This window comes from Oncorhynchus keta, chromosome 6, assembly GCF_023373465.1.
Source record: "Oncorhynchus keta strain PuntledgeMale-10-30-2019 chromosome 6, Oket_V2, whole genome shotgun sequence".
NCBI classification, from domain to species: domain Eukaryota; kingdom Metazoa; phylum Chordata; class Actinopteri; order Salmoniformes; family Salmonidae; genus Oncorhynchus; species Oncorhynchus keta.
Genome location: NC_068426.1, coordinates 8,000,363 through 8,026,327, shown reverse-complemented (window position 1 = coordinate 8,026,327; position 25,965 = coordinate 8,000,363). Strand labels below are relative to the sequence as shown.

General features: G+C 43.4%; 2 protein-coding genes across 2 annotated transcripts in view; one reads left to right on the top strand and one right to left on the bottom strand.

Annotated features, from left to right (window-relative positions):
• Nucleotides 1–3,354: 3,354 nt before the first annotated feature.
• Nucleotides 3,355–7,461, bottom strand: LOC127930821 (histidine-rich glycoprotein-like). The gene is made up of 2 exons (XM_052521748.1): nt 7,452–7,461; nt 3,355–4,142 (listed from the first exon to the last, which is right to left on the bottom strand). Exons 1-2 carry the CDS (start codon nt 7,459–7,461, stop codon nt 3,355–3,357), a joined length of 798 nt encoding a protein of 265 aa, XP_052377708.1.
• A 1,579-nt stretch (nt 7,462–9,040) lies between these two features.
• LOC118385715 (relaxin receptor 2-like) overlaps nt 9,041–25,965 on the top strand; it is a 297,386-nt gene continuing 280,461 nt past the window's right edge. Inside the window, exon 1 of the mRNA XM_052520430.1 lies at nt 9,041–9,475. Within this exon, the coding sequence (XP_052376390.1) occupies nt 9,388–9,475 (88 nt within the window). The 5' untranslated portion in view covers nt 9,041–9,387. The remainder of the gene's footprint in view (nt 9,476–25,965) is intronic.

Below are 25,965 nucleotides of genomic sequence, written 5' to 3'. Positions count from 1 at the left end.
GGGTTAGATGCCCCTCTAGTGGTTGGGGGTAGGGTTGGGGTTAGATGCCCCTCTAGTGGTTGGGGAGTAGGGGTGGGGGGGGTGGGGTTAGATGCCCCTCTAGTGGTTGCGGGGTAGGGGTGGGTAGAAGTGATTCTGGAGTTGTTGCCACTTCATTTGGCTGTGGAGGCCGATGTGCTCTCTCTCTCTCTCTCTCTCTCTCTCTCTCTCTCTCTCTCTCTCTCTCTCTCTCTCTCTCTCTCTCTCTCTCTCTCTCTCTCTCTCTCTCTCTCTCTCTCTCTCTGTCTCTCTCTGGGTGTGTACTTCTATTGGGGCTGCAAGTCAGTGGTCCAGAGGGTTGCTCATTCGATAATAGCCAAGAAAAAGCTACCGGACAAATTCACTACAATAAAATAAAATGGAGATTTATCCCAAACAGACAGCTCAGATGGGATGGTTGGTATATAATGCCAGAGAAATTAAACCAGAGTAGTTTAATGAACACAGTCATTTAGAGGGAAGAAAAGCCACCGTAGACTTGTTCCAGCAAAATGGCCCAGACCTCTTCGGGTATGCAGAGGCTTACACAGGAAATCACTCATGAACTGTAGAGATATGAAACATTTTAATCCCCATCTGGATTATGTATGGGATACAAGGGCTCCAGAGAGTTAAAATGTCTCCCAAAATGACACCCAATTCTGTACTTAGTGCACTACTTTTGACCAGAGCCCTACTGGATTAGGGTGCCATTTGGGACACACAATTTAATTCCGGTAGATGTAATCTCTGTCGCTTCAGGTGGCGTGCGCATGGAACAGACGGAACGTACTGTATTTTTTTAACGGCAGTTATCTTTTGACGTTAATAAACACGGTTCAATCGCATTATGTATAACACATTTACAAATCCTCCAGTGTGAAAACAAAGATTCACTCATGTGTCTAAATTCTAGAACCCAGAAATAGATTTTAGGATTAGACAGATATCATCTTTACACATTACCCATGGAAACTTCTCTTTGAAAAAAAAGATGCAACAATATTTCCCTCAAAAATCGTTATACCAGAGCTGAAATTATATGAAAAGTTTATAAACATAGGCTAAAGGAAATAGGGCTATTATGTGCACGTTATTGCGACACTGCTGAGAAAACGGTCTGATAATATTTACTGTAGACACATCAAAATGGTTAAGGATTGTTGTGAAACCCAGAGTGAACTGTAGTCAGACTATATATCATGAAAATAATTACAGCAAGCCTCTTAGTTGGCCGGGATGGCCATTGGGAATGGCTGGTCATTAGGTCGTGTGATGACGCAAGGGTGCACCATGGGGAGCAACAGTTTATTTGGATCCCCACCAGCTTTTTGAACATGCACCAGTTACTCATCCCGGGGTCCACAAAAAAACACAAAACATGACAAATAACGAAACACTGCTATTTTTTATGTAACCTTTATTTAACTAGGCAAGTCAATTAAGAACAAATTCTTATTTAGAATGACGGCCTACCCCGGGCCAAACCCTAACCCGGACAAGTCTGGGCCAATTGTGCGCCGCCCTATGGGACTCCCAATCACGATATTGGTGTATTCACCCTGTAGTCATCCTGTATTAGATCGCTGCGCTACTCAGGAGCACACCCGAGATGTCATGTCCAGATTAGATATTGGTGTATTCACCCTGTAGTCATCCTGTATTAGATCGCTGCGCTACTCAGGAGCACACCCGAGATGTCATGTCCAGATTAGATATTGGTGTATTCACCCTGTAGTCATCCTGTATTAGATCGCTGCGCTACTCAGGAGCACACCCGAGATGTCATGTCCAGATTAGATATTGGTGGAACTAGATGTTTGTGTTGGTTAAACACTGACTTGAACTATAGACTGAAAGGAACATGAGACAGATTTCCTGTTTGATAGTGTTAATCAGTCATACGCTGCGTTATGGCAGTTGCCAGGGGTTACCAAAGACACAGACATGGGCAATTATCACAAAAATAAATAATCATGGAGAATAACAAGATCATAGTTATTAGACTCATGACAAACATAGGAGTTAACAGTTGCAATGTTATCACGCACTAAAATGTTTTAATACTCTGTATTACAGGTTAGGAATACGAGCCTTGCATATGAAAAGATAAGAGTCGATGTCTGCAACTGTGTCGGAAATCTAATTAGCATATTCATTAAACCCCCATTGATATCTGTCTATTTGTTTGTTTGTTTGTTGAATGAATCTGTGTCTCAATCCACCGCTTCCACCTATGTTGCACTTCCGCATCTACAGTGAAAGGTGGCAGAACTAGAGCGTGTTTGTCAGACCAGGAGAAAGTAAGCTAACTGTTCAGGGGTAGAACCACAGATTCTGACATTGTCAGCTCTGGGATTCAATCTTGCAACCTTTCAGTTACTAGTCCAACGCTCTACCCACTAGGCTACCTGAGATCTAGATCTGCCATATTGATAGGACAGACATTTCAAAACAAACTTATTTATTTATATACATATATATTTTTTTATACCTACAGGGGTCCTGAAATTCTAAATCTAATAGCTAAATAATTATTGGTATGACCATCTTAAAACAATTAAATATGTTAGTTTGGGGAAGGAATTACAACACCTTCCATATCAAAAGACAAATGTCTCATCTTCCTCAGAGAGAAATTGACAATCCGTTTTACAGCCTCAGAACCTCAAAGTAACTGATTTATAAGACAGTTTAACATCTTCCAAGAACAGCTACTCAAATACCTTTATATAGACGAAACAACATGTAATTCATATTAGAACATAAATTCATAAAATCGGTCAAACTCCCACAAATCCTCCATTATGAAATGGGGCCCCTGCCCACTGGCGAGTAGTAACATACCCGGGCCATGACAGCCGGACAGGGGAGACTTCACTTCATACCAGTGTGGATGAAACCATGACCTACCCAGTACTTTTGGTATCCGTAGCCGTACCATCCTTTAGGCACTGGGTTTTCTGTTGCATGACTCATGGGGCGGAAGGTAGCCTAGTGGTTAGGGTGTTGGACTAGTAACTGAAAGGTTGCAAGCTCGAATCCCCGAGCTGACCAGGTAGAACTCTGTTGTTCTGCCCCTGAACAAGGCAGTTGACCCACTGTTCCCTGGTAGGCCGTCTTTGTAAATAAGAGATTGATCTTAACTTAATTGCCAAAGTTAAATAAAGGTTAAATAAACTTAACAGGTTTCAAGTGTCACATATGAGTCATTAGTACATCATAATCCAACCAAACCCCATTATAGATGCTCTGGTCCAGTGCAACATGTAGAACACAGCATTTTCTGCTTATCCAAAATTAAACTTGACTTCAACAGATTATTCTGAGTGAGAGTCAATGTGGCAGACAGGTGGAGGATTTAGGGTTGTGGAGGTCTTCATGGTTGCGGAGGTCTTCGTGGTTGTGGAGGTCTTCATGGTTGAGGAGGTCTTCATGGTTGTGGAGGTCTTCATGGTTGAGGAGGTCTTCATGGTTGAAAAGGTCTTCATGGTTGCGGAGGTCTTCAGGGTTGTGGAGGTCTTCATGGTTGTGGAGGTCTTCATGGTTGTGGAGGTCTTCATGGTTGTGGAGGTCTTCATGGTTGTGGAGGTCTTCATGGTTGCGGAGGTCTTCATGGTTGTGGAGGTCTTCATGGTTGTGGAGATCTTCATGGTTGTGGAGGTCTTCATGGTTGCGGAGGTCTTCATGGTTGTGGAGGTCTTCATGGTTGTGGAGGTCTTCATGGCTGTGGAGGTCTTCATGGTTGTGGAGGTCTTCATGGTTGAGGAGGTCTTCATGGTTGAAAAGGTCTTCATGGTTGTGGAGGTCTTCATGGTTGTGGAGGTCTTCATGGTTGTGGAGGTCTTCATGGTTGCGGAGGTCTTCATGGTTGCGGAGGTCTTCATGGTTGCGGAGGTCTTCAGGGTTGCTGAGGTCTTCAGGGTTGCTGAGGTCTTCAGGGTTGCTGAGGTCTTCAGGGTTGCTGAGGTCTTCAGGGTTGCTGAGGTCTTCAGGGTTGTGGAGGTCTTCAGGGTTGTGGAGGTCTCCAGGGTTGTGGTGGAGGTATTTAGGGCTGTGGTGGAGGTATTTAGGGTTGTGGTGGAGGTATTTAGGGTTGTGGTGGCAGCCAGTCAGGTGGAGGTCTTCAGGGTTGTGTAGTTATTTTGGCAGGAACAAGTCACTCAGTGTTGTCTTCATAAGCTCCTTGAATCAAAACAGTGGACAGGACACTGGGCCGACAAGGGGACCTATACATCGTGTAATTAAAGTTGAAGTAGGAAGTTTACATACACCTGAGCCAAATACATTTCAACTCAGTTTTTCACAATTGCTGACATTTAATCCAAGTTAAAATTCCCTGTCTTAGGTCAGTTAGGATCACCACTTTCCCATAGAAAAAGTGTGGGCAGAACTGAAAAAGCGTGTGCGAGCAAGGAGGCCCACCAACCTGACTCAGTTACACAAGCTCTGTCAGGAGGAATGGGACAAAATTCACCCAACTTATTTTGGGAAGCTTGTGGAAGGCTACCCGAAAAGTTTGACGGAAGTTTAACAATTTAAAAGCAATGCTACCAAATACTAATTGAGTGTATGTAAACTTCTGACCCACTGGGAATGTGATGAAAGAAATAAAAGCTGAAATAAATAATTATCTTGTCACGTTCTGACCCTAATTCTTGTGTTATTTGTTTGTTTTAGTTGGTCAGGACGTGAGTTGGGTGGGCATTCTATTATTTGTGTTTCTAGGCTGGTTTTCTGTGTTTGGCCTAGTATGGTTCTCAATCAGAGGCAGGTGTCGTTAGTTGTCTCTGATTGAGAATTATACTTAGGTAGCCAGGGGTTCACTGTTGTTTTTTGGGTGATTGTTTCCGTGTCTGTGTTTGTGTTTGTTCGCGTTTATTGTTTTGTAGTCATTGAGTGTTCAGTTTATGTTTTTAAATAAACAACCATGGACACTTACCTTGGTCCGATCCTTGCTACACCTCTTCAGAGGAAGAGGAGGAAAACCTTTACAGAATCACCCACCAACCAAGGACCAAGCGGCGTGGTAACGGGCAGCAGCAACAGCGGCCGAAGACCCAAGACTCCTGGACGTGGGAGGAAATCCTGGAGGGAAGAGGACCCTGGGCAAAGCCAGGGGATTATCGCTGCCCCAAAGTGCAGCAGGAGAGACAGCAGCAGCATCAGCGGCCAGCATCACAAGACTCATGGACATGGGAGGACGTGTTGGACGGAAAAGGACCCTGTCAGAGCCAGGGGAATATCGCCGCCCCAAAGCAGAGCTGGAGGCAGCGAAAGCAGAGAGGCGGCATTACGAGGAGCTAGCACGGCAGCGCGGCTGGAAGCCTGAGAGGCAGCCCCAAACATTTCTTGGCGGGGGGCACAGGGAGAGTGTGGCAGAGTCAGGAGTCAGACCTGAGCCAACTCCCCCTGTATACTGTGAGGAGCCAAGGATGGAACCAGAGCCGGTGTTGGAGGTGAGCGAAGCAGAGACAGTGAAGGGGTTAATGGGGAAATTGGAGGAGAGCGTTATGAGGGAGGTGCTGTGTTGGTGCATGAGGCACGGCATTCGCCCAACGGAGCGTGTCGGGGATTTGATGGCACCTGGGTCAGCTCTCCATACTCGTCCTGAGGCGCGTGCTAGTCATCTGGTGAAGATTGTGCCAGACTCACGCACCAGGCCTCCTGTGCACCTCCCTAGCCCTGCATGTCCTGTGCCAGCTCAGCGCTACAGTACTCCTAGCAGTGCTAACCTTGGCGGGCGTTGTACTGATCAGGCACCGTGTTGTGCGGTGAAACGCACGGTGTCCCCAGTACGCGTGCTTAGCCCGGTGCGCTACATCCCAGCTCCCCACATCTGCCGGGCTAGGGTGAAGATCCAGCCAGGGCGGATGGTGCCAGCCCTGCTCTCAAGATCTCCAGTACGCCTTCACGGTCCGGTCCATCCAGTCGCACCTCCACGCACCAGCCCTACTGTGGCAGCCCCACGCACCAGGCTGTCTCTCTGTCTCCTCCCTACAGGGTCTCCTGCCTGTCCAAAGCTGCTAGTGTCTCCCATCTCTCCAGAGCTGCTAGAGTCTCCCGTCTCAACGGAGCTGCTAGTCTCCCGCATGTCCAGAGCTGCTAGAGTCTCCCGTCTCAACGGAGCTGCTAGTCTCCCGCATGTCCAGAGCTGCTAGAGTCTCCCATCTCTCCAGAGCTGCTAGAGTCTCCCACCTGTCCAGAGCTGCTAGTCTCCCGCCTGTCCAGAGCTGCTAGTCTCTCCCCTGTCCAGAGCTGCTAGAGTCTCCCGTCTGTCCTGAGCTGCCAGAGCCGCCAGTCTGTCCTGAGCCGCCAGAGCCGCCAGTCAGCATGGAGCCGCCAGAGCCGCCAGTCAGCATGGAGCCGCCAGAGCCGCCAGTCAGCATGGAGCCGCCAGAGCCGCCAGTCAGCATGGAGCCGCCAGAGCCGCCAGTCAGCTTGGAGCCGCCAGCCAGTCAGGAGCCGCAAGAGCCGTCAGTCAGCTTGGAGCCGCCAGAGCCGTCAGCCAGTCAGGAGCCGCCAGAGCCGTCAGTCAGCTTGGAGCCGCCAGAGCCGTCAGCCAGCCAGGAGCTGCCAGAGCCGTCAGCCAGCCAGGAGCTGCCAGAGCCGTCAGCCAGCCAGGAGCCGCCAGAGCCGCCAGTCAGCTTGGAGCCGCCAGAGCCGTCAGCCAGCCAGGAGCCGCCAGAGCCGTCAGTCAGCTTGGAGCCGCCAGTCAGCTTGGAGCCGCCAGAGCCGTCAGCCAGCCAGGAGCTGCCAGAGCCGTCAGCCAGCCAGGAGCTGCCAGAGCCGTCAGCCAGCCAGGAGCCGCCAGAGCCGCCAGTCAGCATGGAGCCGCCAGAGCCGCCAGTCAGCCAGAAGCTGCCAGAGCCGTCAACCAGCCTGAGCTACCTCTCAGTCCTGAGCTGCCCCTCAGTCCGGAGTAATTTGTCCAGGGGGGGTCCCTCAGTCCTGTGGGCCTATTTATTAGGGTTCCTAGGAGGCCACAGAGGCGGACTAAGACTATGGTGGAGTGGGGTCCACGTCCAGTGCCAGAGCCGCCACCGCGGACAGATGCCCACCCAGACCCTCCCCTATGGGTTCAGGTTTTGCGGCCGGAGTCCGCACCTTGGGAGGGAGGGGGGGTACTGTCACGTTCTGAACCTAGTTCTTGTGTTATTTGTATGTTTTAGTTGGTCAGGACGTGAGTTGGGTGGGCATTCTATGTTTTGTGTTTCTAGGTTGGTTTTCTGTGTTCGGCCTAGTATGGTTCTCAATCAGAGGCAGGTGTCGTTAGTTGTCTCTGAGAATCATACTTAGGTAGCCTGGGTGATTGTTTCCGTGCCTGTGTTTGTTCGTCACACTGTACTGTTTCGGTTTTGTTCACGTTTATTGTTTTGTATTTCATTGAGTGTTCAGTCTATGTTTTTGAATAAACAACCATGGACACTTACCATGCCGCATCTTGGTCCAATCCTTGCTACTACACCTCTTCAGAGGAAGAGGAGGAAAACCTTTCATCTCTCTACTATTATTTTGACATTTCACATTCTTAAAATAAAGTGGTGATCCTAACTGACCTAAGACAGGGAATTTTTACTTGGATTAAATGTCAGGAATTGTGAAACACTGAGTTTAAATGTATTAGATTAAGGTCTACGTAAACCTCTGACTTCAACTGTACATCAATAGTTACACACTGTGCTCAGTAATTATACATCATTGTGCTCCTTAATTACACACCGTTTGGCTCTGCGTATTTTGTCGGTCAGAGGAGATGGGTAATGATTCAACCTCACAGTTACACACAGGTATACTGTATTGCTATACACAGGCAGACATATAAAAGGTAGAATGGTAGTGGTTCTAGAATGGTAGTGGTTCTAGAATGGTAGTGGTTCTCTAACAAGAGACAATAGAGACAATGAATATTCACATACCAAATGAATACACCAGGGCAAGAAAGCACAGATACAGCACCTTACAGAATAGAGAAGAAACTATTGGCAAAGAACTGTATAGAACTAAAAGCTATACATTATTGAACAACCAGCAGTACTATACACTGATAGAGTTTCCACAACTTACTTTATACAAGCACACCATCCCACAGATTTGGGAATGAATCCAGTTGTGTTGGGCAGGGAAGAGGAGCTTGAGGCTCTCTCTGCAACTGCTAGAAGAAGATGTAGAAGGGGCGGCAGGAATTGGGGATCTGAAACCCAAGATTACAGCCTGTGATTGGCTGACTCGACGGTGTGATAAGGCACGTGGCAACCTGGTCCCTAGCAAACAATCGGTTTGGTTAGGGCCAGAGGTGTGGAGGGCAAGTTACATATTTTGTCTCTGAGATAGTACTGTGAGATGGTGTGCTAAATGCCAACGCAGGTAATTCTGTAACACAATTGGTAAAGCAGAAACTTGTATGGAGGTGATGTCTTGCGTCAGTTCCATTGAGGGTTTGACTAATTTGGATTTAGTTTGATGTTTCTATGACAATTAATGAAAAAACTATTGAGGATATTAGATTTAATTTCAATTTTATATAACCTGATTATTACTAGACAATCAACACGAATTTTGATGCAGGTTGTACAAGTAGGCCAGGTCTTTTTTGAATAACTTACACTGTTTTTTTAATGTTTCTACGACAACCAATACATAAGTTATTGCGAACTAGATATTTAAATGCGTTTTAATATGATTGAATTATTTTATCAAATCAACACTTTACTTTTTATGCAAATCAAAGGTTGTAAAAATAGGCCAGACCTTTTTAGAATAATTAGCACTTGTTTTTATGTTTCTATGACAATCAATTCAAACGTTATTGTAAAGAAATAGATTTACCCACGGTATCGTACCCACTACACAAACTGAATGAGATTTTTTTCTGCGCGACCTCCCGAGGTAAAATGTAGACAACAGTATTGTCTCTCGAGAATCGTTACCTCTCTAGAACTTCTCGAAAATGTCCGTTTGCTATAATCAATGTGAACATGGTATTGGTCTGACTGACTGTCAGCCGCTGCACGAGATCCCTCATTCGTCTTCAGCTTGTTAGGAAGCCCCCCTTACTCGCGTCTGTGAACCTGACTGTGTGTGTGTGTGAGAGAGAGAGAGAGAGAGAGAGAGAGAGAGAGAGAGAGAGAGTGAGATGAAGTCTGTTGACGCAAACCGACCAGCTTTTCCTTGCTCAGTTATTAGTCTAGTTTTTTTACGCCCTCTGCTTTAATATAGTGATCTGATATGGGACCGCGTGTCACTGTCACGGTTCCGCTGTCATGTTCGTTACCGGCAGAATGTTGAGCAACACCGGTGGAGTCGCGAGGGAATTCCTAATGTGGAGCGCTATCTGGTTCACAGACAACTGACCCCAAAACAAGGAACATGAGACGCGGTAAAGTTCCCATACCGATACTGGATGTACTATCGGCTATTCTGCTGCTCATGCACCTGTCTGAAATGGCAACCAGGGGTAGGTTAAACTGGAATTACCAATATTCTATTTCATAATAACTAAATGTATTACCGATGTTTACCTGCATGGTGCCTATAGTATTTGCTATTGGCACCAGATAAACTCATTTTCTTCGGCCAGCCGAGAAAATGATTATACTCCTGCATTTATAAAAACGTATAGCATACACTTTAACTTTGTCCCTTGGTCTGTATTTGAATGAAAATGTAGCCTATTTGTCATAGCGCACCGGTTGTGCGTCCAATAATTTTCTATGAAAATTTCAAACGGTTTATTACGTTCGATATGCCTGTTTTACGGACTTCAAAGCTGGCTCACTGTTCACTGAAAGTTGTCTACTGAAACTATAGAATACCTAACCTTAATCCGAATTTGACAACCGGCTATAGTTACTTAAAACCCTATAACTTTAATACATGTTGATCCCTATGCCGGTTGAATATACACTTCTGTTTTTAAAGTCTTCAAGGAATAGCAAGAATATCTGCGTGACTCACACATAATTACCGTAAGATCTGTTATATATGATTATGACATCATTGAAAGATTTTCACACTACCACTATATTCCATTTGTATCCTATTATTAATCGGTTATTTGGAGAGAGTTTTAAAGAAGTTTTGACCGCAGACGAGGAATTCAACCGTCATAAACACACATCACCACCGAGGGTTCTAATGTGAGTCAATGTATCAACAACCAACAAAGACACCTTATCTCCCAATGTTGCATATTACTAGCCAGCGGGGAATTAGCTCAGTATTTGTAAACTATTTATAGGTATTATATAATAACAAATGTATAAACCATTTGCACGTTTTAAAAAAAAAAGAAGAAGTATTGATTCATCAAGGTTGGTCCATTTATGTATCGACTACCAGTAGCTTTAAATATATCTTATCAACACTGTACTGTACACACAAGGATTATTCAGCTGTCCCCATAGGAGAACCCTTTTTGGTTCCAGGTAGAACCTTTTCTGGTTCCAGGTAGAACTCTTTGGGGTTTCATGAAGAAACATCAGTGTAAAGGGTTCTACATGGAACTAAAAAGGGTTCTACATGGAACTAAAAAGGGTTCTACATGGAACTAAAAAGGGTTCTTCAGAGGATTCTGCTATGGGGACAGCCAAATCATTATTTTAGGTTCTAGATAGCGCTCTTTTTTTCAGGAGTGTAGTAAATACGTGTTCAGATAGCCTACTATTTGTACAAATTGTAGCCTATTTAATGAATGTGTTCGTTTTTTTTATTTTTAAAACTATCATCACATTCTATCAACAAATTGCATAACATAGAAACCATGTGCTAACTAGAGTTTATTTTATCACGTTTGGTTCCCATTGAGAGGAAAGAGACATGGTGCAAGACCACAGTAGACTTAATGGAAAATACTTTTCAATGAAGATTCAGAGTTTTAATAATATTTCAGCAGTAGCCTATCCTGAACATAAAAGGACTAGGGACTATCGATTTCATTGGATAATGTGATTGTTCAGACTCTGAGTTAATCAAATAATGTATATTTACTGTGTAAATCAAAAAAGTAGGTGCTCCTCACATTTTTTTTTTAAATATTTTTTTTAACCTTTATAACCAGTACAAAAGTACAAATTCTTATTTTCAATGAGGGCCTAGGAACAGTGGGTTAACTGCCTGTTCAGGGGCAGAATGACAGATTTGTACCTTGTCAGCTCGGGGATTTGAACTTACAACCCTCCGGTTACTAGTCCAACGCTCTAACCACTAGGCTACCCCATCTCCCAAATACCACCCTATTTGCTATATAGTGTGTATTACTTTTGACCAGACCTGTATGGGCCTTGGTCAGAAAGTAATGCACTGTTTAGTGAATTGGGTGCCACTTGAGACGCAGCCTGAGTCTCCGTACATGGTGGAACGCAATTTTAACCAGTCCTTTGTAGCGCTTGTAACACCAGGGTTACACCCATACGTAAAATGTATACACATAATACTGTATCACGTTTTGGATAAAGACACATCTCTTTAAATGACATATATCATTATATATTACTGGATTCCTGCCTGCAATCAGCTTGCCGCTGACTGGTCTCCAAGATGTGAAATTGAGAACTAGGCAAATGCGAGTGTGTAATTCAGGAGGAAGTGTGTGTGGTGTGCGTGTCTATGAGAATTGGGGACAAGCTGTTTGATTGTGTAGAAATAGAATTGGCAGCAGAAAGCTTGGTCCTGAAAAAGGAACTGGGATCCGGTGTATCTCCCGATGCCCGGTAAAAAGAATCAGTGACTTAATAGTCCGAGACTCTCATCGAAGTACAAAAACAATCCAATCTCTGCATCTATTATTGAAAAGATTATCTCTCTCTCTGCATCTCTCTCTCTCTCGTTGTGTGTGTGTGTGCGGTTTGTCGTGTGTATAATTATAGGAAAATGAAGAGGGACACTTGGCAGGCTAAATTATAACTAGTACAGACAGATTTGATGAGGTGTGTGTATCATATAGTTGTATGAGGTGAGTCACCAGGTGTGTTTGTGTGTGTGTGTTTGATGCGTTGTCATACACTAATTATACAATATATAATCGGTACTTCGCTGCAGCTGAGTACTCTTGTCCCATGAGACGCACGCACACACGTGTGTGATCTGCCATGACTGTATGTGTGTTTATGTGCGTGCGTGTGTACCTTCTGTCCCGGCACTCAGTGAAATCACACAGTTCCAGTCGCGCAACAATAGCCACTTCCCTCCTCTGTGTGGGAGGTGTTCTGTCTTTCCCCTCCCTGTGTTTGTGTGTTTGTGTGTGTGGAAAGTGGACTATCCTTCTCCTGTCTATGTGAAGGTGATTTCTACCTCCTGATCCCTGCCTCCTGTATTGGCCAGTTCAATGGTGAGAAATGTCTCAGTTACCTGGAGCACGAGTACAGGACATCGATAAGCTGCTCCCAAACATTTTATAACCTGCATCAGGAAATTTAGTCTATCATAGTTTAATGCGGGATTCAATGACATTATGAAGGGCAGTTGAGAACAGCTGAAGATTTGCTCTCTGCTTGAGGATTGGATCCACCCCAATCATTTGGGTTCCTGGATTAGTTCACAGCATTATAAGACAATTACTTATCAATGACCCAAGCCCATCTCAGTTAATCCCTACCATTGTGTCACTGAGAAAATGTATATTATCCCATGGGAGTTGGAAGACACAATGTAGGTAACGTAATTCATGTCCCTCTTACTGTCCTGAATGGTTCTGCTGATCATACAGCTATTGTATGCAGTAATCATGTGCCTATGAACCAGAGTTATACTGTTAGCACTGAGGTGGTGTGTGCCCTAGTAGGAAGTCCACTGTGTGCAGCTCACCCTGCACTAACATAAATAACATGAGAATATCTACTTCTGATAAGCTTCCCAGCAAAGCAATGAAAACAAAAGGATCCCAGAAAAGTGCTCAAAATAGCCCACGTTAACATATGTAGCATTAAGAAACAAGGTTCATGAAATCAATCATTTGCTAGTAACAGATGACATTGCTATTCTGACAATCTCTGAAACTCACTTAGATAATACCTTTAATGATACAGTGGTAGCAACACATGTTTATAGCATCTACAGAAAATACAGAAATGCCAATGGTGGAGGTGTTACTGTTTAGATTGAGAACCACATTCCTGTAAAACTTTAATAGGATCTCATGTTAAAAACTGTAGAAGTAATATGGCTACAGGTTCATCTGCCTCACCTAAAGCCCATTCTGGTGGGAAGCTGCTATAGACCACCAAGTGCTAACAGCCAGTATCTGAATAACATGTGTGAAATGACTAACATGGCACCGGAGAAGAAGGCAGACGTTTTGTGAGTTGTGTTTTATTGTTTGTTTATTTGTGTTGTTTGTAACTTATTTTTTGTTAAATTATTTTGTACTTAATGTTGCCGCTACCGTCTCTTATGACTGAAAATAACTTATGGACATCAGGACTGAGATTATTCACCGCAGACTGGCAGAATCCTTTTTTTCCTTTAACGAGTCTGACGAGCCCGATGTGAAGGATACACTGCTTCCTCGGGAACAGGCCCAAATCCCTGTCATGTGCGTGAAGAGAAGGCAGAGAAGAAAGGGCCAAAGGGCGGGCTGCCTTCTGGGAATTCGTAGGCAAATAAACCCCCACTTCCTTCCATTCTGCTAGCAAATGTGCAATCTTTGGATAATAAAATCGATGACCTACGTACAAGATTAAACTACCAACGGGACATTCAAAACTGTAATATCTTATGCTTAACGGAGTCGTGGCTGAACAACGACATTATCAACATACAGCTGGCTGGTTATCCTCTGTACCGGCAGGATAGAACAGCGGCTTCTGGTAAGATAAGGGGTGGCGGATTATGTATTTTTGTAAATAACAGCTGGTGCACGATATCCAAGGAAGTCTCGAGCTATTGCTCGCCTGAGGTAGAGTATCTCATGATAAGCTGTAGACCAAAATATCTACCAAGAGAGTTTTCATCTGTATTTTTCATAGCTGTTTACATACCACCACAGTCAGAGGCTGGCACTAAGACAGCATTGAATGAGCTGCATTGCACCATAAGCAAACAAGAAAACACTCATCCAGATGCGACGTTTCTAGTAGCTGGAGACTTTTGGCAGGGAAACTTAATTCTGTTTTACCAAATTTCTATCAGCATGTTAAACGTGCAGCCAGAGGGGACCACCTTTGGACCACCTTTACTCCACACACAGAGACGCATTCAAAGCTCTCCCTCGCCCTCCATTTGGCAAATCGGACCATCATTATATCCTCCTGATTCCTGCTTACAAGAAAAAATTAAAGCAAGAAGCACCAGTGACTAGATCAATTAAAAAGTGGTCAGATGAAGCAGATGCTATGCTACAGGACTGTTTTGCTAGCACAGACTGGAACATGTTCCGGGATTCCTCCAATGGCATTGAGGAGTACAACACATCAGTCATTGGTTTCATCAATCCATCGATGATGTCATCCCCACAGTGACCATACGTACATACCCAAACCAGAAGCCATGGATTACAGGCAACATCCGCACTGAGCTATAGGCTAGAGCTGCCGCTTTCATGGAGTGGGACTTATAAGATATCTTGCTATGCCCTCAGACGAACCATCAAACAGGCAAAGTGTCAATACAGGACTAAGATCGAATCGTACTACACCGGCTCTGACTCTCGTTGGATGGGGTAGGGCTTGCAAACCATTACAGACTACAAAGGGAAGCACAGCCAAGAACTGGCCAGTGACACAAGCCTACCAGACGAGCTAAACTACTTCTATGCTCGCTTCGAGGCAAATAACACTGAAACATGCATGAGAGTACCAGCTGTTCCGGAAGACTGTGTGATCATGCTCTCCTCCGCCTATGTGAGTAAGACCTTTAATCAACATTCACAATGCCGCAGGGCCAGATGGATTACCAGAACGTGTACTGCTAGCATGCGCTGACCAACTGGCAAGTGTCTTCACTGACATTTTCAAGCTCTCCCTGTCTGAGTCTGTAATACCAACATGTTTTAAGCAGACCACCATAGTGCCTGTGCCCAAGAACACTAGGGTAACCTGCCTTAATGACTACAAACCCGTTGCACTCACGTCTGTAGCCAGGAAGTGCTTTGAAAGGCTGGTCATGGCTCACACCAACACCATTACTAATACTATTCATTGATTACAGCTCAGCGTTCAATACCATAGTGCCCTCAAAGCTCATCAATAAGCTAAGGACCCTGGGACTAAACACGTCCCTGGGCCTGAGAAATAGGCCGTTTACATTGGGAACGTTATTTTTCCAAATGTAAAAATAGTGCCCCCTAGCTGAAAGAGGTTCAAATAGCATCAAATTATTCACAAAAACAGTGTAGATATTGTTAATGTTGTAAATGACTATTGTAGCTGGAAATGGGTGATTTTGAAAGGAATATCTACGTAGGCGTAGAGGCCCATCATCAGAAACCATCCCTCCTGTGTTCCAATGGCACGTTGTGTTAGCTAATCCAAGTTTATCATTTTAAAAGGCTAGAAAAACCTTTTGAAATTACATTAGCACAGCTGAAAACTGTTGTGGTAATTCAGGAAGCAATAAATATGTCCTTCTTTAGACTAGTTGAGTATCTTGAGCATCAGCATTTGTGGGTTTCGATTACAGGCTCAAAATGGCCAGAAACAAAGCACTTTCTTCTGATACTCATCAGTTTATTCTTGTTCTGAGAAATGAAGGCTATTCCATGTGAGAAATTGCAAAGAAACATCATGGGACTACGCAGCCGTCATACCGCTCAGGAAAGAGACGTTCCTGTCTCCTAGAGATGAACGTACTTTGGTGCAAAAAGCGCAAAATCAATCCCAGAACAACAGCAAAGGACCTTGTGAAGATGCTAAGAGGAAACAGGTACAAAAGTACCTATATCCACAGTAAAACGAGTGCTATATCAACATAACCTGAAAGGCCGCTCTGCAAGGAATAAGACACTGCTCCAAAACCGCCCTAAAAAAGCCAGACGACAGTTTGCAACTGCAAATGGGGACATAGATCGTACTTTTTGGTCTGATGAAACAATAATAGAACTGTTCGGCCATAATGACCATTGTTATGTTTGGAGGAAAAAGGGGGAGCTTGCAAGCCAAAGAACAGCATCCCAACCGGGAAGCACGGTGGTGGCAGCCTCATGTTGTGGGGGTGCTTTGCTGCAGGAGGGACTGGTGCACAAAATAAATGGCATCGTGAGAAGGAAAATTTTGTGGATATATTGAAGCAACAGCACAAGAATTCAGACAGGAACTTAAAGCTTGGTCACAAATGGGTCAATGTGTCATACCCTGACCGTAGAGCTTTTTATGTCTCTATTTTGGTTTGGTCAGGGTGTGATTTGGGTGGGCATTCTATGTTCCTTTTTCTATGTTTTTGTATATCTTTGTTTTGGCCGGGTATGGTTCGCAATCAGGGACAGCTGTCTGTCGTTGTCTCTGATTGGGAACCATACTTAGGTAGCTTTTTCCCACAGGGTTTTTGTGGGTAGTTATTTTCTGTTTAGTGTTTGCACCTTACAGGACTGTTTCATTTATTCTCTTGTTATTTTGTATTAGTGTTCAGTTCAATAAAAAAACATAAACACTTACCACGCTGCCCTTTGGTCCGACTACACTTCCTCATCCGATGATGTTACACAATGACCCCAAGCAAACTTCCAAAGTTGTGGCAAAATGGCTTAAGGACAACAAAGTCAAGGTATTGGAGTGGCCATCACAATGCCCTGACCTCAATCCCATAGACAATTTGTGGGCAGAACTGAAGAAGCGTGTGCGAGCAAGCAGGCCTACAAACCTGACTCAGTTACACCAGATTTGTCAGGAGGAATGGGCCAAAATTCACCCAACTTATTATGGGAAGCTTGTGGAAGGCTACCCAAAACATTTGACCCAAGTTAAACAATTTAAAGACAATGCTACCAAATACTAATTGAGTGTATGTAAACTTCTGACCCACTGGGAATGTGATGAAAGAAATTAAATCTGAAATAAATAATTGTCTCTACTATTATTCTGACATTTGACATTCTTAAAATAAAGTGATGATCCTAACTGACCTAAAACAGGGAATTCTTACTGGGATTAAATGTCAGGAATTGTGAAAAACTGAGTTGAAATGTAGTTGGCTAGGTGTATGTAAACTTCCGACTTTAACTTTCTTAATTCCATTCTTTTACTTTTAGATTTGGGTGTATTGTTGTGAATTGTTAGATACTACTGCCCTGTGGAGCTAGAAACACAAGCATTTCGCTACACCCGCAATAACATCTGATAAATACGTGTATGTGACCAATTAAATTTGATTTGATTTTAACTCATCAGCCAAATCCATCAGATGTAGTGACCATAATATAGTAGCCATATCTAGGAAAACCATAGTTCCAAAGGATAGGCCTAATATAGTGTACAAGAGGTTATACAATAGGTTTGATTAACAATAAGTGATTATTTTGTTAACACATTTATGAAATTGCTTATTCCAGTTACTGATAAGCATGAACCCATTAAGAAAACCACTGTAGAAACTGTTAAATATCTGTGGATTGATGAGGAATTTAAAAATTGTATGGTTGAGATGGATGAGGCAAAATAAATGGCTAATAAGTCTGGCTTGCACAAGCTATTAGCAAACGTACTGGAAATTGAGAAATCGTGTGACTAAACTGAATAAAAAGAAGAAGAAATTATACTATGAAACAAAGATAAATTATATAAAGAATGACAGAAAAAAGTTTAGGAGCACCTTACATGTAATGTTGGGCAAAAAGGCAAACTCAGCTCCATCCTTCATTGAATCAGATGACTCATTCATCACAAAACCCACTGATATTGCCAATTACTTTAATGATTTTTTTCATTAGCGAGATTAGCAAATTTAGGCATGACATGCCAGCAACAAACACTGACACTGCACATCCAAGTATATCTGACCAAATTATGAAAGACAAGCATTGTCAATTTTGAATTCTGTAAAGTGGGTGTGAAAGAGGTAAAAAAAATGATTGATATCTATCAACAATGACAAGCCAACTTGAATGCAACATTACTGATGATAATAGTGGATGATATTGCCACCCCTATTTGACACATCTTCAATCTAAGCCTAGTAGAGAGCATGTGCCCTCAGGCCTGGAGGGAAATAAAAGTAATTCTGTTAACCAATAATAGTAAAGCCCCTTTTACTGGCTCAAATAGCCGACCAATCAGCCTGTTACCAACCCTAAGTCAATTTCTGAAAAAAACAATTGACAACAGACTTTCAGCATACTTATAGGGAAGAACATTCAACAAGCACGACACATACACAAATGGCTGATGATTGGCTGAGAGAAATTGATTGTGGGAGCTGTTTTGTTAGACTTCGGCTTCTGTCATTATTGATAGTCTGCTGATGGAAAAATGTATGTGTTATGGCTTTACACCCCCTGCTATATTGTGGTTAAAGAGTTACCTGTCTAACAGAACACAGAGGGTATTTAATAGATGCCTCTCCAAAATAATCCAGGTAGAATCAGGAATTCCCCAGGGCAGCTTTCTAGGCCCCTTACTTTTTCTCAATCTTTACTAATTGCCACTGGCCTTGTCTATGTATGTGGATTACTCAACACTATACATGTCAGCTAATACAGTGAGTGAAATCACTGCAACCCTTAACAAAGAACTGCAGTTAGTTTTAGAATAGGTGTCAAGGAATACATTTGTCCTAAATATTTCAAAAACTAAAATTCTTGTATTTGGGGCAAATCATTCACTTAACCCTAAACCTCAACTAAATACTGTAATAAATGAGGTGGAAATTGAGTAAGTTGTGGTGACTAAACTGCTTGAAATAACCCTGGATTGTAAACGGGGAGAAGTCTGTCCATAATAAAGCGCAGCTCTGCCTTGTTAACAGCACTATCAACAGCACTATCAACAAGTCAGGTCTTACAGGCTCTAGTTTTGTCGCACCTGGACGACTGTTGGGTTGCGTTGTCAGATGCCACAAAGAGGGACCTCGGGAAATTACAATTGGCTCAGAACAGGGCAGCATGGCTGGCCCTTAAATCTTCACATATTTAAAAAACAGTTAAAAATACACCATATGGAACAGTGGGGAGTGTGAAGAGACACACACACATATGATAAGACACTCACTATACACACACATACAGATGGGTGTTGTATTGTAGATATATGAGAAGTAGAGTAGTGGCCTGAGGGAACGCACACTTAATGTGTTATGAAATGTTATGAAATGCCTTAATGTTGCTGGACCCCAGGAAAAGTAGGGGGATCCAAATTGTAAGGTGATTCCCACCTCCTGTTTATGTGAAGGTGATTCCCACCTCCTGTTTATGTGAAGTTGATTCCCACCTCCTGTTTATGTGAAGGTGATTCCCACCTCCTGTTTATGTGAAGGTGATTCCCACCTCCTGTTTATGTGAAGGTGATTCCCACCTCCTGTTTATGTGAAGGTGATTCCCACCTCCTGTTTATGTGAAGGTGATTCCCACCTCCTGTTTATGTGAAGGTGATTCCCACCTCCTGTTTATGTGAAGGTAATTCCCACCTCCTGTTTATGTGAAGGTGATTCCCACCTCCTGTTTATGTGAAGGTGATTCCCACCTCCTGTTTATGTGAAGGTGATTCCCACCTCCTGTTTATGTGAAGGTGATTCCCACCTCCTGAAGGTAATTCCCACCTCCTGTTTATGTGAAGGTGATTCCCACCTCCTGTTTATGTGAAGGTGATTCCCACCTCCTGTTTATGTGAAGGTGATTCCCACCTCCTGTTTATGTGAAGGTAATTCCCACCTCCTGTTTATGTGAAGGTGATTCCCACCTCCTGTTTATGTGAAGGTGATTCCCAACTCCTGTTTATGTGAAGGTGATTCCCACCTCCTGTTTATGTGAAGGTGATTCCCACCTCCTGTTTATGTGAAGGTGATTCCCACCTCCTGTTTATGTGAAGGTGATTCCCACCTCCTGTTTATGTGAAGGTGATTCCCACCTCCTGTTTATGTGAAGGTGATTCCTACCTCCTGTTTATGTGAAGGTGATTCCTACCTCCTGTTTATGTGAAGGTGATTCCTACCTCCATTCCCTCAACAATCCTCGTGCACTCTTTCTTCTTTTTGATGAGTGTCTGTATTCCACAATACCTAACTCTCACCTCTCTCTCTCTCTCTCACCCCTCTCTCTCTCTCTCTCTCTCTCTCTCTCTCTCTCTCACTCTCTCTCTCTCTCTCTCTCTCTCTCTCTCTCTCTCTCTCTCTCTCACACACCTCTCTCTCTCTCTCTCTCTCTCTCTCTCTCTCTCTCTCTCTCTCTCTCTCTCTCTCTCTCTCTCTCTCTCTCTCACCCATCTCCTCTCTCTCTCTCTCTCTCTCTCTCTCTCTCTCTCTCTCTCTCTCTCTCTCTCTCACACACACACTCTCTCTCTCTCTCTCACACACTCTCTCTCTCTCTCTCTCTCTCTCTCTCTCTCTCTCTCTCTCTCTCTCTCTCTCTCTCTCACACACATCTCCTTTCTCTCTCACACACACTTCCTCTCTCTCCCTCTCTCTCACACCTCCTCTCTCTCATCATGTGTTATTCTAGCCTCTGTTCCAATATTACACCCTCCTCTCTTCTCTTCTGACAGTTGTGTGTCGTATTCTGGTGCTATTGAAATTAGAAATCTGGTGTGCTCAAATAAAACATACAGTATAGGATTGCGTTCTTATGTGCTGTAACCCATTAACAAACCAACTGGAGTCAACAGGTTATCACCTGCGGGACAGGTACAAAATGGCAACAACAACTGTCCGAGTTACACCAGGAACACACAATCCCTCCATCAGTGCTCAGACTGTCTGCAATAGGCTGAGAGAAGCTGGACTGAGGGCTTGTAGGCCTGTTGTAAGGCAGTACTTCACCAGACATCACCGCCAACATTGTTGCCTATGGGCACAAACACACCGTCGTTGGACCAGACAGGACTGGCAAAAAGTGCTCTACACTGATGTGTTGCAGTTTTGTCTCACCAGGGGTGATGGTCGGATTCACATTTATTATTGAAGGAATGAGCATTACACCGAGGCCTGTACTCTGGAGAGGGATCGATTTGGAGGTGGAGGGTCCGTCATGGTCTGGGACGTTACAGGGAAGAAATACTCCTCCCTCATGTGGTACCCTTCCTGCAGGCTCATCCTGACATGACCCTCCAGCATGACAATGTCACCAGCTATACTACTGGTGACAGGAAGGTCAGTGTTCTGCCATGGCCAGCAAAGAGCCTGGATCTCAATCCCATTGAGCACGTCTGGGACCTGTTGGATCAGAGTGTGAGGGCTCGGGCCATTCTCCCCAGAAATGTCCGGGAACTTGCAGGTGCCTTGGTGGAAGACTTGGGTAACATCTCACATCAAGAACCGGCAAATCTGGTGCAGTCCATAAGGAGGAGATGCACTGCAGTACTTAATGCAGCTGGTGGCCACACCAGATACTGACTGTTACTTTTGATTTTTACCCCTCCCCCCTATTGTCCAGGGACACATTATTCCATTTCTGTTAGTCACATCTGTCGAACTTGTTCAGTTTATATCTCAGTTGTTGAATATCGTTATGTTCATACAAATATTTAGTTTGCTCTCAAATATGGAGTATGTATAGATTGTGATTAGTTCACATTAATTTATTCAACAGTAAAACATATTAATATGAATATTTAAATGAATATCTCAGTTTGAAGGAAGTTGCTAACTAGCGCTAGGGCAATTGCTAACTAGCATTAGCGCAATGACTGGAAATCTATGCTAGCAGATACCCATAGACTTCCAGTCATTGCGCTAATGCTAGGTAGCATTGGCTCGTGAACCTACCTCTAACTTCCTTCATACTGGACGTAGAGACATACAAATTGTATCCATGAGTTCATCTGACTCTGCCATTATCCCAAAGTATCCCTTAAATCCCATTAGCCCATCACAGCCCTCATATAGGATTGCACATTTAGCAAATCACCAGCAGAGGGAGTTCTCTTTAAATCCATTTTCCCATTCACCGTGTTGTGGGTTCTCATAACATGTTTCATAACTTCAGAATTAGCACAGAGCCCACTCTGGAAATGTGATGTACTTGTAGAGTATATTGTTCCAAACAATATGTCTTAAAATGAACAAAATCAAAAAGGGTAGTTTGGAGATTAATATTTTTACTCTTGAGAAAATTCATGTGAAAATGTGTATTTCAGAATCTAAACATACTCTTTAAAAGCAGACTATAAGGAGTATAATGACAGCAAGATGTTGTCTGTATCATGGACGGTTCACAGCTCATAAGGTCTTACAGGAGGCATGTATACTTTAGATCTAAAAACGGCCTAAAATTGACAATTTCATCATTATTTTCAAAAAAATGGTTTGTGATATGTTAAATAACAAATCATTTTAAATATCATTCCTTCCAATTAATTTACTATGTGAGAATTGGCAGAACAATTTGAGATCACCAAAAGTATTTTCCATCCCACTGGCGTGGATTTGTCCATTCCCTATATAGTAAACTACTTTGACCAGGCCCCATAGGGCTCTGATGAAAAGTATATAGAGCAGGGTTCCCCAACCGGCAGCCCGTGGTGGTTTTATTTGTTGCCCCCCACCTCCCCCATGTTTTCTGAGGCAATTTTTTAAAAATTTTGTAAATGTTTTTGTTGAGAAATTTCAACGTTGGACATAGACTGTAAAAACACCACAAAATCTGCTCCAAGTGTACAATTTTGTAAATCTGTTCCCAAGTATTCCCACGCATAATATAGAGACACGTGATCGTATATACAAATGAAAGCAAGTTATGAAATGATTATGCTTTAGTAAAATATTACACTACCATTCAAAAGTTTAGGGTCACTTAGAAATGTCCTTGTTTTTTGAAGAAAAGCACATTTTTTGTCCATTAAAATAACATAAAATTGATCAGAAATACAGTGTAGACATTAATGTTGTAAATAATTATTAGCTGGAAATGGAAATAGAAACGTCTGATTTTTAAAAACTGGAATATCTACATAGGTGTGCAGAGGCCCATTATCAGAAACCATCACTCCTGTGTTGCAATGGCATGCTGTGTTAGCTAATACAAGTGTGTCCTTTTAAAAGGCTAACTAACTGATCATTAGAAAACCCTTTTCTGTTCTAGAACACCATAGTTCTAAGAGTTCTATTCTTTCCAATTCCAGTAGTTCCATTCCTCCAGTTCTAAGTGTTGAAAGTTTTTGCTCTCTGTAGTGCTGCAGGTCTTCGCTGCCTCAGTGTTGTAACAAGCATTTCGCTACACCCGCAATAACATCTTCTAAATACTGTGCATTCGGAAAGTATTCAGACCCCTTAACTTTTTCAACATTTTGTAACGTTACAACGTTATTATAAAATGTATTAAATCGTTTTTTTCCTGATCAATCTACACACAATACCCCATAATGACAAAGCAATAACAGGTTTTTAGAAATGTTTGTAAATGTACACAAAATAAAAAACAGATATCACATTTAGATAAGTATTCAGACATCTTTACTCTGTACTTTGTTGAAGCATCTTTGGCAGTGATTACAGCCTGGAGTCTTCTTGGGTATGACGCTACAAGCTTGGCACACCTGTATTTGCGGAGTTTCTCCCATTCTTCTCTGCAGATCCTCTCAAGCTCTGTCAGGTTGGAGGAGGAGCATCGCTGCACAGCTATTTTCAGGTCTTTCCAGATTTTCAAGTCTGGGCTCTGTCTGGGCTACTCAAGGACACTCACTTACTTGTCCCGAAAGCCCCGTCTGAGTTGTCTTGGCTGTGTGCTTAGGGTCGTTGTCCTGTTAGAAGATTAACTTTCCACCCTAGTCTGAGGTCCTGAGCACTCTGGAGCATCTCTCTTTACTTTGTGCCATTCATCTTTCCCTCGATCTTGACTAGTCTCCCAGGCCCTGCCGCTGAAAAACATCTCCACAGCATGATGCTGCCACCACCATGCTGACGATGCCAGGTTTCCTCCAGACCTGACGCTTGGCATTCAGGCCAAAGAGTTCAATCTTGGTTTCATCAGACCAGATAATCTTGCCTCTCATGGTCTGAGAGTCTTTTGGTGCCTTTTGGCAAACTCCAAGCAGGCTGTCATGTGGCTTTTGACTGGCCACTCTACCATAAAGGCCTGATTGGTGGAGTGCTGCAGAGAATGTTGTCCTTCTGGAAGGTTCTTTCATCTCCACAGAGGAACTCGAGCTCTATCAGAGTGACCATATGGTTCTTGGTCACCCCCCTGACCAAGGCCCTTCTCTCCTGATTGCTCAGTTTGGCCGGGCGGCCAGCTCTAGAAAGAGTCTTGGTGGTTCCAAACTTCTTCCATTTAAAAATGATAGAGTCCACTGTGTTCTTGGGGACATTAAATGCTGTAGACATTTTTTTGGTGCCCTTACCCAGATCTGTGCCTTGACACAATCCTGTCTCAGAGTTCTATGGACAATTGCTTTGACATCATGGCTTGGTTTTTGCTCTGACATGCACTGTCAACTGTGGGACCTTATATAGACAGCTGTGTGCCTTTCCAAATCATGTCCAATCAATTGAATTTACCACAGGTGGACTCCAATCGAGTTGTAGAAACATCTCAAGGATGATCAATGAAAACAAGATGTACTTGAGCTCAATTTCGAGTCTCATAGCAAAAGGTCTGAATGCTTATGTAAATAAGGTATTTCAGTCTTTTATTTTTAATACATTTGCTAAAATTTCGAAAAACTTGTTTTCACTTTGTCATTATGGGGTATTGTGTATCGATTGCTGAGAAAATGTGGAAAAAAGTCAAGGGGTCTGAATACTTTCCGAATGCACTGTATGTGTATGTGACCAATAAAATTAGATTTGATTTAATGTGCAGATAGTTCAAGTACAAAAGGGACAATAAATAAACATAAATATGGGTTGTATTAACAATGGTGTTTGTTCTTCACTGGTTGCCCTTTTCCTGTGGTAACAGGTCACACATCTTGCTGCTGTGATGGCACACTGTGGCATTTCACCCAGTAAATATGGGAGTTTGTTTTCTATTCTTAGTGGGTCTGTGTAATCTGAGGGGAATATGTGTCTAATACAGTCATACATTTGTGACGTACCACCTGCATTCGGACATATGTAGCAACATTTGAATTTATTTTTTATTTTTACATTGGATAAAAGTAAAGTCTCCAGACCTAGAACATTGTATATCAGACACTGCAGGTGAGGAACAATAGGAAAGTAATTCTGCTTTGAAAGTTGTTGGTCCACCTATTGGAGAGCTCTTTTTTTGTCTACACCCATTCAGCATCGTTAACACCTTCTTAAGCCTTATCCCCGCCCATCTCTTTAAGGGCACATGCTTAATGGTTTGTGAAAAATGTTGTGAATGTATTGTAATGTTTTTTAAATTGTTTAGGAGCGGCCTTCCAGATAGGGTGCAATCCAAGAGTCTCAGACACCCTGAGAGGGTGGAGAGGAGGATCTGATAGAGTCTGAGACACCCTGAGAGGGTGGAGAGGAGGATCTGATAGGGTCTGAGACACCCTGAGAGGGTGGAGAGGAGGATCTGATAGAGTCTGAGACACCCTGAGAGGGTGGAGAGGAGGATCTGATAGAGTCTGAGACACCCTGAGAGGGTGGAGAGGAGGATCTGATAGAGTCTGAGACACCTTGAGAGGGTGGAGAGGAGGATCTGATAGAGTCTGAGACACCCTGAGAGGGTGGAGAGGAGGATCTGATAGAGTCTGAGACACCCTGAGAGGGTGGAGAGGAGGATCTGATAGAGTCTGAGACACCCTGAGAGGGTGGAGAGGAGGATCTGATAGAGTCTGAGACACCCTGAGAGGGTGGAGAGGAGGATCTGATAGAGTCTGAGACACCCTGAGAAGGTGGAGAGGAGGATCTGATAGAGTCTGAGACACCCTGAGAGGGTGGAGAGGAGGATCTGATAGA